Here is a 13436-nt window from a genome sequence, read left to right as displayed (position 1 = left end):
CAATAATTAAGAGATTGGTTCAATCACAGAGGCCCGTATTCTGAAGTCGGATTTAACTTAGACTATGATCTAACTCTGTGCTAAAATTATGGGAAGCCAAAAGTGTCAATTTTTTTTTATTAAGTTGTATATTTCTTATGTGTACTTTGCTCTTTCCTGATTCATTGATGGTGAAGACAATCATCTATTTATACTTCCTAGACAATTATGAATGATTTGAGAGCCAAATGAGCTGAAATATGATATCTCTACTGTTAGTGATTTATGTAACAATTAGCTATCCATACTTAAACCACAACTTTGAAGCTGAGTTTAAGTTAAACCCGACCTCAGAGTACGGGCCGGACAGTCTATAGCCCTCTCACATCAAGGAATGCGTTATAAACTGGGAAGTTTTTTTAATCCCATCTCATCTGCATTGGTCTCTCTTTTGTCATATTGTGACTTTGGATTCAGAAGCCAATTGATGGGAGGGGCTATAGCCTATCTGTGATTGAACCAATCTCTTAATTATTGACACGTGCTTGATGAAAATTATTGAAGCTAGCCTGTGTAAAATTATTATTCGTTTTGACTGAGTGAAATTCATGCAGCACCCTTGTAAAGTTTGATCATATCTTGTGGAACCCAGTTTATAAGGCAAGCTTGTTTTCACAAGTGATATTTCTCTCGCCTACATAGCAGAGTGAGACAATAGGCGCCACTTTTCCGACGGCGGAGATGGCGGCGTCAACATTGAAATCTTAGTCAAGGTTAAGTTTTATAAATGTCTTCATAACTTAAAAAGTATATGGACTTAGTTCATGAAACTCGGAAATAAGAGTAATCAATCATCACTGAACATCCTGCCTGATGTTTAGGTCACATGACCAAGGTCAAAGGTCATTAAGGGTCTATGAACTTAGACCATGTTGACGGAATCAATATTGAAATCTTGACCAAGGTTAAATTTTAGAAATGTTGTCATAACTTAGAAAGTATTTAAGACTTAATTCATGAAACTTGGACATGAGAGTGAAAGTGTATCACTGAAGATCCTGCTTGAGTTTTAGGTCACGTTATGAAGGTCAAAGGTCACTTGGGGTCAACGAACTTTGACCATGTTGGGGGTATTTGTGGAATTGTCATCATAACTTTAAAAGTTTTATACTGAGATCTACATGTAGTTCATGAAACTTGGACATAACTAAGAGTTACCTTGTATCCCTGAATTTCCTTTGCGTGTTTCAGGTCACATGACCAAGATCAAAGGTCATTTAAGCTCAATGAAATCTGGCCATGTTGAATTGGCATCAGAACTTGTAGTTCATAAAACATAGAATTGGCATCAGAAAATGTAGTGCATAAAACATCGAGATAAAGGGTAATCAAGTGTGAATTATTGTTTTGCACTGTTCTTTATAGGTCACATGATCATAGTCAAAGGTCATGTTGGGTCAGTGGACATAGTATTTTATTATCATATGAGTGTTTTCTTTTGTAAATAATTATTCAAAAGCTGTTTTCAAAGTCAGTACTGCTGCTATATTGAATCGTGTAATGCAGGCGAGACAGCCAGAGGCATTCGTTCCACTTGTTCAATGTATCCAGTGAGAAGTCTTTAAGGATCCTTGTTTGGGATAGATATAATAAAGGACATAAACCTTATCTTAAGTTACCAAAGCTTTGCATTGATTGAAGGTTTAAATATTCTGCATGAAGATGACTATGGAGTAAGGAATGACTATGTTATTCAATGTAAAGACAAAGAGATATATATTTATGTTAAAACATGCACACCTTTAAAAAAAATTATACTTGTATAATAACCTCAACAAAAGGATTATTGATGTTTCGTCATTTTGTTCAAGAATTGTAGTTGGTCATCATGAGAGAAATATAGCCATTGACTTGAACGGAAATGTGAGAGAAGAGAAGAGGGAAAACATGCTGAAAGGCATCTGCAGATTCAAAGAGATTCACATTGGTGGACTTAAAGAGAATAGAAGTGAATGAGAGAGAGAGAGAGGGGGGGGGGGGGGGGAGGAGGGCGGGGAGAGGTGAGAGAAGAGGGATGGGGAAAGAGTGGAAGAATTGGACCTCAAGGAAGAACAGAGCCATTATATCAATGGCTCCGAATAGAGTGGTCCATCCTTATCCTTTTATCTGTTTAAATATTTAATTTTAATATTTTGTACAATATGTCTTGTGATTTTTATACGGTAAATAAAACCAAACCAAGAGAGAGAAACACCATCAGGGTGAGAGAGATGCAGATTGATTGAATGTAAAGAGGAAAGTGTTAGAGAAGATGAAAGAGATATGGAAGGGGAGAGAAAGAAAGCAGAGAGAGGAAGAGGGTGACAAAGGCGGTAGATTGATTGACTGTAAAGAGGAGAGAGAATGTGGAGGAGAGATACGGAAGGGGAGGAAAAGAAAACAAAGACAGAGGGTGAGAGAGATGCAGATTGATTGACTGAAAAAGGGGTGAGAGAAATGAAGAAAGGGAGAGGTGGAGAATTAGAAGGGGACGGAAAGAAAGCATGAAAAAAAAAAGAAACAGGGTTAAAAAGATAATCATAAGACTTGGACCCTGGAATTTGATTTAAAAAAAAAGACTCAAACAGGGTTCGATATGTAGAAGCAAAGTTCAAGTCAATCTTTCCTCCGCAATTTATTTCACAAAGGCATGCCTTTTCTTATTATCGCAACTGGGAACCTCTTTCAAAAGTGTATTTTTTGATATTTACTCAATAATTCAAATTAAACAGTATTCTCGAACAAAGTCCAACTTTCAAGAAAAGAGTCCTTATATCTGATAAAAATCATTAATCATTTGTGCATACATCATACTTCACAAATATAATAATGTTTGCTTAATGATGGCAATCAACATCAATTTCGAGGGGATTATATTTGATAGAAAGTGAAAGCAAACAGGGTAACAATGGACACTTCATTGTGAAGAGAGGGAAAAAGAGCGGCCACTTACCATTTTGAAAAATTGAACCGTCGTGGTTATGAAATGGATAAAATCTAAATATAAATGTGTGCAATTCCTTCATGTACTTTATCATTAGTGCCCCCGGGGTACATCTTACAACCGGGTTCTTGTAGAAGATCTGAAGACCTGTTGAACTCCTAATGCTTACATATCGCGGTGGAAGTGTTTGAGAGAACGAATGGGATAGCCAAATGGGACACAAAAATGCATCTTCTATTCGATGATCATCAATACCTGCAAGGCTTGCGTCGTCACGGATTCTGGGGACTTAGTGAGAACCAAGGAGATATCTCTAAAATAGTTTGAGATGAGAGTTCAGCATCAGCATGCCTAATCAGGTTTCATCGGTGGTGGTGACTTCCATCCCTCCACCTCCTCCTCCCTCCGTTCTCTCCAGGTGGTTGGATAACTTATTGGCCGGTGATGAGCAGGTAAATGGGCTCCCGCAAAAAGACATCTCCTTCTTCGGAATGTAAGTGAGAATATAAGGGACACTTACAAATGGGTAGAACTCTTTTGACATAACCATGGACGCTGAAAGAATATGCAGTGGTTTCTAGATTATCTGGGTCTTGTCTTATTAAGAGTCGAAATATAGTCAAATTAATCTCAAAATGAGATCTCTTAACCATATTATACCGGATATTGCCCCCCTCGATTTTTTTTGCGATGAATTATTTAACAAGACACTGTACTGGAATGGACCAGCAACAAATTAAGGAGATGGTGATGAGAACGCTAGAGAAGTATCCTCTAATCTGGTTGAAAGGGGTATCCAGACTGAAAAATAAAAAAACTAACAAACAAACTAAAACCGAAATATCACGCACCGGAGAGCTAGTGGGGTAGGGGGTTCGCCTTGATCTCTGTAGTATAGGTGTGCATCTTTCTTCAATTTGTATAGGCCTACTGAACAAAGATAATTATTACAAACATGTTTAAGTTGGGGACATAAAGAAGTTTGCTATATGAATAGATAATTTGAGGCAAGAATTTTTCCAACTATAATATTATCAAAAGGGAAAATAAAGAATAAGCTAAAGATCAAAAACGAAAAAAGGGGCTTAAATCATAAAGGTCATGTCTCGCACTGATCACCCTCTCACTTTCAAGTAAATACAAATTACAATATGTTTTCAAAATATAGTACACTCTAATTCTTTGTTTATTGTTAATCATCTTTTCATCTTATTCTGTTGGTTTCATTTCAGATTAGCCAAGTGTTACTGGGGCTTTCCCGTTGTTGTCTGTGTCATTGAGTTGATAATCTTTATATTGATGGGAGCTACGGTCATCTCTCTACATGGTTTGCCTACATTTGATGACGCATCAAAGGTATCTTATTTTCATATTCCAAATACTAAGAATTTTGCTTTGGATTGAGCAAAAGTTAATCACATGGTTGTATTTCCCCGTAAATCATCACCCTCGTTGATCACATTTGTAATCCGCTTATAACTTTAGCCCAAGAGTTATGCATTTTCAATTATTTTGAGTATGCGCGAAAGAAGAGTGCATTGCCTCTCGATTTTACCTTTCGTCATACTTGAATATTTACTCTACTTTCACAGCTTTCAAAGACGGGAATGAAATTAAGCGCGATTTCGATAAATCACATATTCATAACCTACTCTTTTCTATCATGAACGGTAGTTACACATAATTTTCGCTATATACGTTAATTGTATAGAAAAAGAAACCCACTTTTCACATCGTTCATGAGAATAATACAAAATCAGTGACAACAAAATATCACCACTTGAAAGTACATCTTTTAGAAGACTTATACGGTTCACTCCTTAAGGTCTGCTTTATTTGCAGGAATCTCGTTAGCTTTCCTAATAAACGCACATTATTTTGATTTCTGTTTTAAGGGCGTTGAAGCCAGAGGAACCTTCATCCACGATCGTCTCATCGCCTTTGAAAATCTTTTAAAAGAGAGAGAAGTGTTTTCTGTAATCCCAAATGGAGTAGACATCATTACAATGGATGAATCAAACCTTCAGTCATTACCACCCGTTAAAGAAACAACAAGGAAAGAAGGCACCATTAATTTCTGTGGCACTCCAGGTATTCATAAAGAAAATAATTTCACATTGAAAATTGTTTTTGCTACAAGTAGGAGAAAAAGGGGAAAATGGACGGTAACTTTAATAGATGACATAACCTTCAATCTCTTCCTGGAAGTATGTATAAACAAAAAGTTAATGTAATGTTGTTTTAGGTCAAAGCTTTCAATTTAGGGCCAAATTGCAAATGAATCATGATGTAAAATATTTGGTTACATAGCTGAGAAGTTAGGACACATACCAATTACTTGTCGGCTGTTTTTTTTCAATGAGTTTTATAGACATGACAAACATTATCAATTTATGATTTTGGGCAATGTATTTTGTATTTGTGATAGGGACGATCAGTAATAGATTAATATATCTCAATCGCTACCCATCTAAACCTGTTAAAACAGCCCCAGTAAATTATCATATATTTTCTTTCTTTTGCTGCTCAGTTCACCTGTTTCTCATCAAAATATTCCCCCTTTTTCTAATGCATCTAGATATAAAAGGATTCCGGATGGTTTTCAAGTCTTCATCACCGAACCACCACAACCTCCTCTCACGGGACCCTCTCATATCCATGTGCCGTCAAGATGACGTCATTGTTCGGAACTCATCTCACTTTCAAGAATCTTGTAAGAGAGACACACTAGGAGTCTGCTGTGCAACATGGTCTCTTGCCAACTATGTCGCCAACATGAACAACAGGGGTTCTTGCCTTGATGTAACAGATGATGATGTCAGTCGCACGAAAGCTCTTCTTCAACGATGCGCTCCTTTCTACAATTCTGGCGATCTTCAACCCGGTTGCAGTAAAGATAAGAATTGCTCATCTCGAGTGCCTGCTGAATGTCTTGGATATGATGATGCAGTATATTTCATCTTCTATGTTCTCACTCCTGGTATGTTCCCATCATCTCTGAACACCGACAATGCTGATTTAAACCTGGTGCTTCACCTGTATCCGTTGAGCGCTGATGCAGATGAAGTCAAGTCAATCTATCTGGAGAACATCTTCAACCAGGACCTGGATGATGGAATTACCATGGTAACAGGGATTGGCGTGGACACCAGGAAGGTTAAATTGAGCACCTACTCCAATGCACTGCGTGGAGATTTCATCTATGTTGGTATAGGATGCACACTCATCGTAGCAATCATCTGGATCTATATGGAGTCACTGATTACATCCATCCTGGTCCTCTTGCAGATGGCGCTGTCGCTTTTGCTTGGATATTTCTTCCACTTTGTTGTTTTTCGCTTCACATTCTTCCCGTTCATGTCACTCTTGGCGGTGATCCTTGTGATGGCAGTAGGTGCGGATGATGCCTTCATCTTCATGGACATCTGGAGGAAGAACCTGCAGGAGTCACCTGATGAATCCTGTGTGAAGGTCTTGAAGATATCCCTCAAGGAAGCGACATTCACCATGTTCGTCACAAGCTTTACCAATGCTGCTGCTCTCTTTGTGACAGCTGTTAGCGCTGTTACAACTGTACGCCTCTTCTCAATCTACTCTGGAATGGTGATCTTAACAAACTTTGTTCTTACAGTCATCTGGCTCCCGCCTGCAATCATGGTGTCTGAGAAGTACATCCATAAAAGAAAATATGGAACAAGAACGGCTTCTGCAAGACATAAAGTAGTATATGCTAAGACAAAAAGAATACTAGGTAATATCATTGATTCTATCTTTAAGGTTCATCTGCCAAAGTTTGTGCTTAGATTTCGTTTTGTGTGGCTAATTGTTTTTCCCGTCCTCTTTGGTGGGTCATTAGTTGTAGTTTTCTTCATGCCAGGATTATCTCTTCCATCCAGTGGGGGTATACAAATTTACAAACCAACGCATCCTATTGAAAGATATGATCAAGTTCTCAAATTGAAATTTGACTTTGAAAGTGCCAGTGTTAACACACTTCCAATCATCTTTGTTTGGGGAATTATTCCACTAGATAATGGTGATCCATGGAATCCCGATGACAGGGGGCATGTTCTGTTAGATGAACCACTGACCCTTTCACAGGAGGACAGTCAACAGTGGCTTTCAAACTTTTGTAAGGAGGTGCGTCTACAGACCTTTTATCAAAGACCTTCAATGGTCAAAGAGGACTGTTTTATTGAAGCCTTCAAGAGATTTATGGAACAACCATGTGATGCTACAGGTACAGATGATCAAAGACATCGGTGCTGTGACCAGACACACTTTCCCTTCCTATCGGACCTCTTTGATGAGTGCCTTCCAAATTTTATTGCAGATCATTGCAAGAGAAATCCCTGCCATATGCCTATTCCAGGTCTACGCTTTGGACGGAACAACTCAATCAGTGCTCTTTACATGCGGTTTGAAAGCTCCGTTCTTGAAAGGTTTGAGTTTCAAGAGACAAATGAGTTCTGGAACAATGCCACGTCCTGGATGAGAGACCAGCTAGCATCAGCTCCTGAGGGACTCCGTAACGGTTGGTTTGTGACCATTAGTGATACGCAGCCTTACTTCCTGGACAATACTCTGAGCTTTGCTAGAGGAGCCCGTACCTCTCTGGCCTTGTCCGTCTCAATCGCTGCAGGAGTGGTCCTCCTAACCAGTCGAAACATCATTCTTGTCCTGTTCATCATGATGTCCATTGGAGGTGCAGTGATCACCGCAATTGCTGCACTCGTCTTTGCCGGTTGGGAACTCAATGTCTTTGAATCATCGATGATGGCACTGATCGTCGGCCTGACGGTAGACTTTACTTTGCATTACGGTGTAGCGTACCTTCATTGTCCCAAAGATGATCGCAAATCTCGAAGTCACTACTCCATCACCACATTCTCTCGGGCAAACTCTATGGCAGCACTATCAAGTTTCATTGCAGGATCACTCATGTTACCCGCTGATGTTATCATCTTTAACCAACTTGGTCTTGCTCTTCAAATTATCATGGTCTGTAGCTGGGCTACCGGGACTTTCTTCTTTATTTCGCTCTGCCGCACGATCGGCCCGGAGAAACGTCAGGGAAAGTTGTCATCTTGCTTTAAAAAAAGCAATGGGATTGAAATTAATTCTGTAACTTGAAAGAAGCATTATTTGAAAAAATGTTTTTATGGTTGAAATTGATGGAATGCCATGGATGTGTGGAGGCCAAGACCATTACATTGTTCATAGTGTTATTTTGTTACATCTTAAATAGAATGACCAATAAATGTTGGCCTGACTGTTTAGCAATTCCTTATGCCATGCAATTTCTTATTCTAACATACTACTAGATTATACATGTGTATGCAGGCATAGACCCAATACGAACAATTTTTTTTTCATCTTCCAAGTATGAAATATCACTGTAAATACTTAAGAAAATATAGAATTAATATAAGAGACCAGTTTACATTGTAAATTTCAATTATTCTCATATAAAACCAATTACCATGTTATTCAAACTAAGTACAGGAAGAGCATATAACTAAACAGATTATACATGTACATGTACATGTGTATGCAGGCATAGACCGAATAAGAAAACATGTTCATATCTTTTGCAGTTTCATTAAGTTTTATTCAATATCCAGAAATAAAGATGAATTAATATCAGATATAAATATTTATCATAATCATAAAGAGAAGGATCTTATCAAAATATGTGACCTTTTCTTCTTTCCAATGTCATAATTATTTTAATGAGCAAAAATTGTTGACATAGGGACCTTTCCAAGCACTGTTATACCAATTCTGTCATTTCATCATAACAACTATCAATATCCTTTATCTATGTATTAACTGCGTGTCACTACTTGCAGTACTTTCTTGCAATCATTTAACACTTAATAAGTGAAATCACAATGTTGCCAATATAGATCAGCCTCATAAAAATATTGATTATTTGCAAAATTATGGAATAAACAAATCGATGTGACAGAGAAATATTCATCAAAATTCATTTAGTACTAGAATATATCACACACAATATATATCTTGCTCGCAAATATGATACAAATAATGCACAAATGAATAGTGTGTATAGAGTTGAGATGCAGTGAACTCAAGTTATTTTCAATGTTTGTAAATACCTGAAATTCCTCCATCACAACTAATATTACAGACCCAAATCTGTGCATTATTTGTTTTATAAAATGGGTTACCATGAACATATGGCAGAATAATTGAATGCAAAGCAGATTGATTTAAAAAAAAACGCTAGGCAACAGTTTCCTTTATGACATCATTACTACAAATACTATTGCCAACCTCATACATGTATGTGCACAAGAATGAGCCTATGCTTCATATAGCATTGACGTAATTAACAAAGCATGAATCATTGTACAATTGTTTTGTATGCTCCAGAAATGGCCATATGCAATTTCATGTTTTCTTGCGGCACACTGTTTGCATTCTTGTGCATGTTAGCACAATAATAAAGAGCATACACCTGACTCTTTTAAGCCCATCTGAGAGGCTACATTCGTGAACCAACTTTCTTTTTAACACATATTTACAAGATAATCAAGTACTTCAATTCCTGTCACAGAGTGAGAGTGATTGAAATGTTCAATGCAAGTATTTATATACACATCATATACTGAATATCAACTATTGCCACACTGTATGTACATGTACATGTATATTTTCATCAATTTATAATATTACCATGTTTTACACTTCACATTATCTTAAACTCTACAAAGTTTCTTTAATTTAATTAAATATACCAGAAAATGGAACACCAAGTAAAAAAAAAACATGACGAAAAGCCATAATTAGGAACTTCACACTTGAGAACCAAATGAAAAAGAGGACATGGAGAATATAAGATTAGAAATCATACAAAGTAACAGAAAACATATAAAATCTATGCTGATATATGAGCAAGGTGCAATTACTTCTGTTTAGTTGAAGATAATATTTGAATACCCTGTCAAAGTGTTTGCTCAGTGTTGTAGACTATGTACAAATCTGAGTGCAATCCACAGGACCCAAAAAATGAGGTACATTTAAAACATGACTGGAATGGGTTTCAATGTTTGAAAATCGGATGAAAGAGAGTGAAACAGAGAAGAGAATAAGATGGTAGAAAGAGGGGATAGGCAGTCAGAGGGAGAGAAGAAATGAAAGAGGCAGTAGAAATAGAGAAAAAAACAGTTGCAAACAGGCAGCAGGAGTGGAAGAAACAAAAAGGTACCAAAAAATGAGATTAAAAATCAAGCAATCATCATATTATATTGGATGGCTCATAATGGAATACCAGAAATATTCCAAGAGTTTGGGAAAATATTCCAAAAATCACAGATGAGTGGAATATTGGCCCTAATGAGTGGTATATTTCTAGTATTTCATGAAATAAAGCCATCCAATGTATTAATTCTTATCATCTATACACCCCCCCCCCAAAAAAAAGAGGGAGGAATTTAATTAAAAAAGTCATATCACTTATCACATTATGGCATCATCACTTTAGGATCAATTATGGTCAATGGCATGCGACTTACATGCAATTCATTATGACGTCATTGAGCGCAATTGTGATCTATGCTGCGCATCGCCTTGCTTTCATGTTGTACACGTTGTATATTTCATGCATTCGCACTTGCGCACTAGACAATTGAATACGGTCTCATATTCAAGGGCAAACTTTTTACAGGAGCCTTTTGGATATTTGGCAGATTTCGGTCATTTTAGGGATACGCTATGATACTGTACAGGCAACAGATGCAGACCAAAATACGCATTTTTAATGCATGGCTTAAACGCTTTATATAGATGATAATACTGTATATCTAAGGACAAGGCCCCCAAAGAATAATAAATAGCATAGAAAAATAAATGGTATAGTATCCTGAGGGGGGGGATTCCAACACCTCAAATGATTCCCATCCCATATCCTGAACAGTCACCGAGATCCATTTCTTCCCCCCCCCTCCTCAATTAAGGGGTTTGGGGGACAAAACTTGAAGAATAGGAGTGAATTTGGGTGCAAAATTGACGGGGTGCAGCTGTTTTCAGTGAAATATATGTCATGGATGGCAGCCCATGCACAGTTTGTGTTATCTCCTGACCCCTACTCCCCAAGACTCCTAATTCATGCAAAGGTCATTTGAGAAAAGTTGATCATGAGCTAACTGTGAACTGGCTTATAGAAAGAAGTGCAAATAATGGTAATCTGAGGTGGGTATCCATGCTATGCTTAAAAAAGGTCTGAAGCCCTTCAAATCAATAACAAATGTCATCACTAATGGCAACATGATAATTACTAAAAAATATAATTACATCAATTTCCCTAAAGTTAGATGATAATTGATATGAAGGGAGCAATCACCGTTTAGATGAAATATAAGAGAGGCAAGAAATTTGAACATTTTTGTAGCCAAAACTACCTTTTCGGTAAATATAAATAAAGCTATCAAGAAATGGGTGAAATACAAATGATCAAGGCACTCAACAAGAAATCAAGAGCATTCCATAGTACAACACAAATACACTTTTATCACTATCCCAAATACAAAAATAAAATAAAGTAAATTTCATACTCTAATCATCAATGATTATTCAGATTCTGCTAACAACATTCTATCAACGCTGATTACTATGCATCAAGATGTAAAAAGTTCACAGACATTGAAAAATAAAGAAGACAAGATTTATTGAATATAAAGTTAGACAATAGCATAATAAATTATGCGTATCACAGTACTGCTTCTGTTATTGAATTGTGCGTAGGACAATAATATTAACAAATATAACCATGTTTGAATACAAAAAAAAATACATTGTAAAAGAAAATCCATGAACTACCATTAAATTTTTTTTATTGCCTTCTGTCAGAAAACATGGCACGATTATAAAACAGTAAAGAAGTCTGGGAGCTGTGGGTTGTTTCAATGAACTTATCACCAATACTAAATTCGTTATACAAATTTTGAAATCACACAATTATTCAGTAGTCAAGTATTTCAGTAGCTTGTAAAAGTAATCTAAAACTTTGCTATTGATGCAATAACAAAGCTTTGAATGTAAACTGAAGTCACATGACATCTAATTAACAATAGCATTATTTAAAAAAAAAATACCTTCTTGTGTAACCAGAACACCATGCAGTATAGGAGGACTACCTGCTACAATGTAAAAGGGGAAGACCATCCATTTTTTTTAATCAATTAATTTCCACTGAAATTTCAATCAGAATTATCTTATAAAGCTGAGGCACGATGTTATTTTTGTTGATGTCGCCCATACAAGTTTGCACAGATTTATTGCTGAGGAATATTATTGAATGCATGGACTCCTGACGGCAAAGAATTCTTCAAAGCCGTTCTGGGCCTAAAGCAAAATCTCAGCCATTTTTAATATTTGGGCAGTATTTGCTACCCAGTAGGATTAATTCCTCTTGTGGGCGAGACAAAAATAGGTCTAACAAGAACACTCAAAAAATACACTTTAGGTTCAATTGGTACATCAAAAATTTATACAGTAAATAGGAAAGAGTATACTTTTTCAGAAAACACCAACATCTAAAATTTGAACATTCTGACCAAAATACTCTTAATTGGCTCCAATTGAAAATCACAGTGCAACTTTTTGTGGTTTTTGTGGTTATGGATCACACATGCCAATGAACATATGGCAAGTTGTTGTATCATTTAATCCTATTTATTGTTATCAAAAAGTTGTGATATCAAACAATATGAATAAATGATAAAGAAGCTTATCATATTGAAGGTTGATAAATTCAAGCGAGAGTGAAATTGCAAACACTGTGTGGTCTCTCATCAGTTGGGAGTAATAATAAAAATGACCTTCCAATAGACTTTTTAAGAATTAAATGTATCAATATATGCACAGAACAAATAAGCTTATAATGTTTATTTGTATAGGGAGTCTAAAATGTTTTGAACGAGAAAGTACTTCTTTTGCTACTTAGTAACATAATGTTGATATATTATTATTATTACAGTGATAATCAGGAAAAACAAGATGAATACTTCAGAAATCAAGGTCTTGGAAAGGGGTGAAAAAAAGGAAACTTCTGGATAGCTTGTAAATGTTAGCTAGTAACTCAGGTATGTGACTTGAAGTTCATAAATGAAGTAAAACAATTTAATCTGTCATAGCTAGCAATGAACAGATCTTATTGTGGTTAACAACAACTTCAATAGGCCCGCACATATAAAAATAGGTAGGCGTTGTACAACAAATGATTACATACATACTTCTATAATCAGGGCTATATATCAAAATACATACATGTATATACCATGTGAGTAAAAAAATTGATACCTCACAAATCTCCAAATTAAGGAAAAAATGTCATAAAAAAAAATACACTTTTATGTATTGCTGGAAAGAGCATCTTCTCCCAAATAATTTGATACCATATTTATGTGCTACGTCTTTACGCTTGGATAATCAGTTGGTATTCTTTGCA

General features: G+C 36.3%; 1 protein-coding gene across 1 annotated transcript; it reads left to right on the top strand.

Moving 5' to 3' along the window:
- The first annotated feature begins 5555 nt into the window (after positions 1-5555).
- Positions 5556-8135, top strand: LOC121409557 (protein dispatched homolog 1-like). Its single transcript, XM_041601469.1, has one exon. It carries the CDS (start codon positions 5558-5560, stop codon positions 8093-8095), a length of 2538 nt encoding a protein of 845 aa, XP_041457403.1. The 5' UTR covers positions 5556-5557; the 3' UTR covers positions 8096-8135.
- Positions 8136-13436: the final 5301 nt, after the last annotated feature.

This window comes from Lytechinus variegatus, chromosome 2 (assembly GCF_018143015.1).
Source record: "Lytechinus variegatus isolate NC3 chromosome 2, Lvar_3.0, whole genome shotgun sequence".
Lineage (NCBI taxonomy): Eukaryota > Metazoa > Echinodermata > Echinoidea > Temnopleuroida > Toxopneustidae > Lytechinus > Lytechinus variegatus.
The sequence above is the reverse complement of the archived record's forward strand: the minus strand, read 5'-3'. Positions and strand labels throughout refer to the sequence as shown.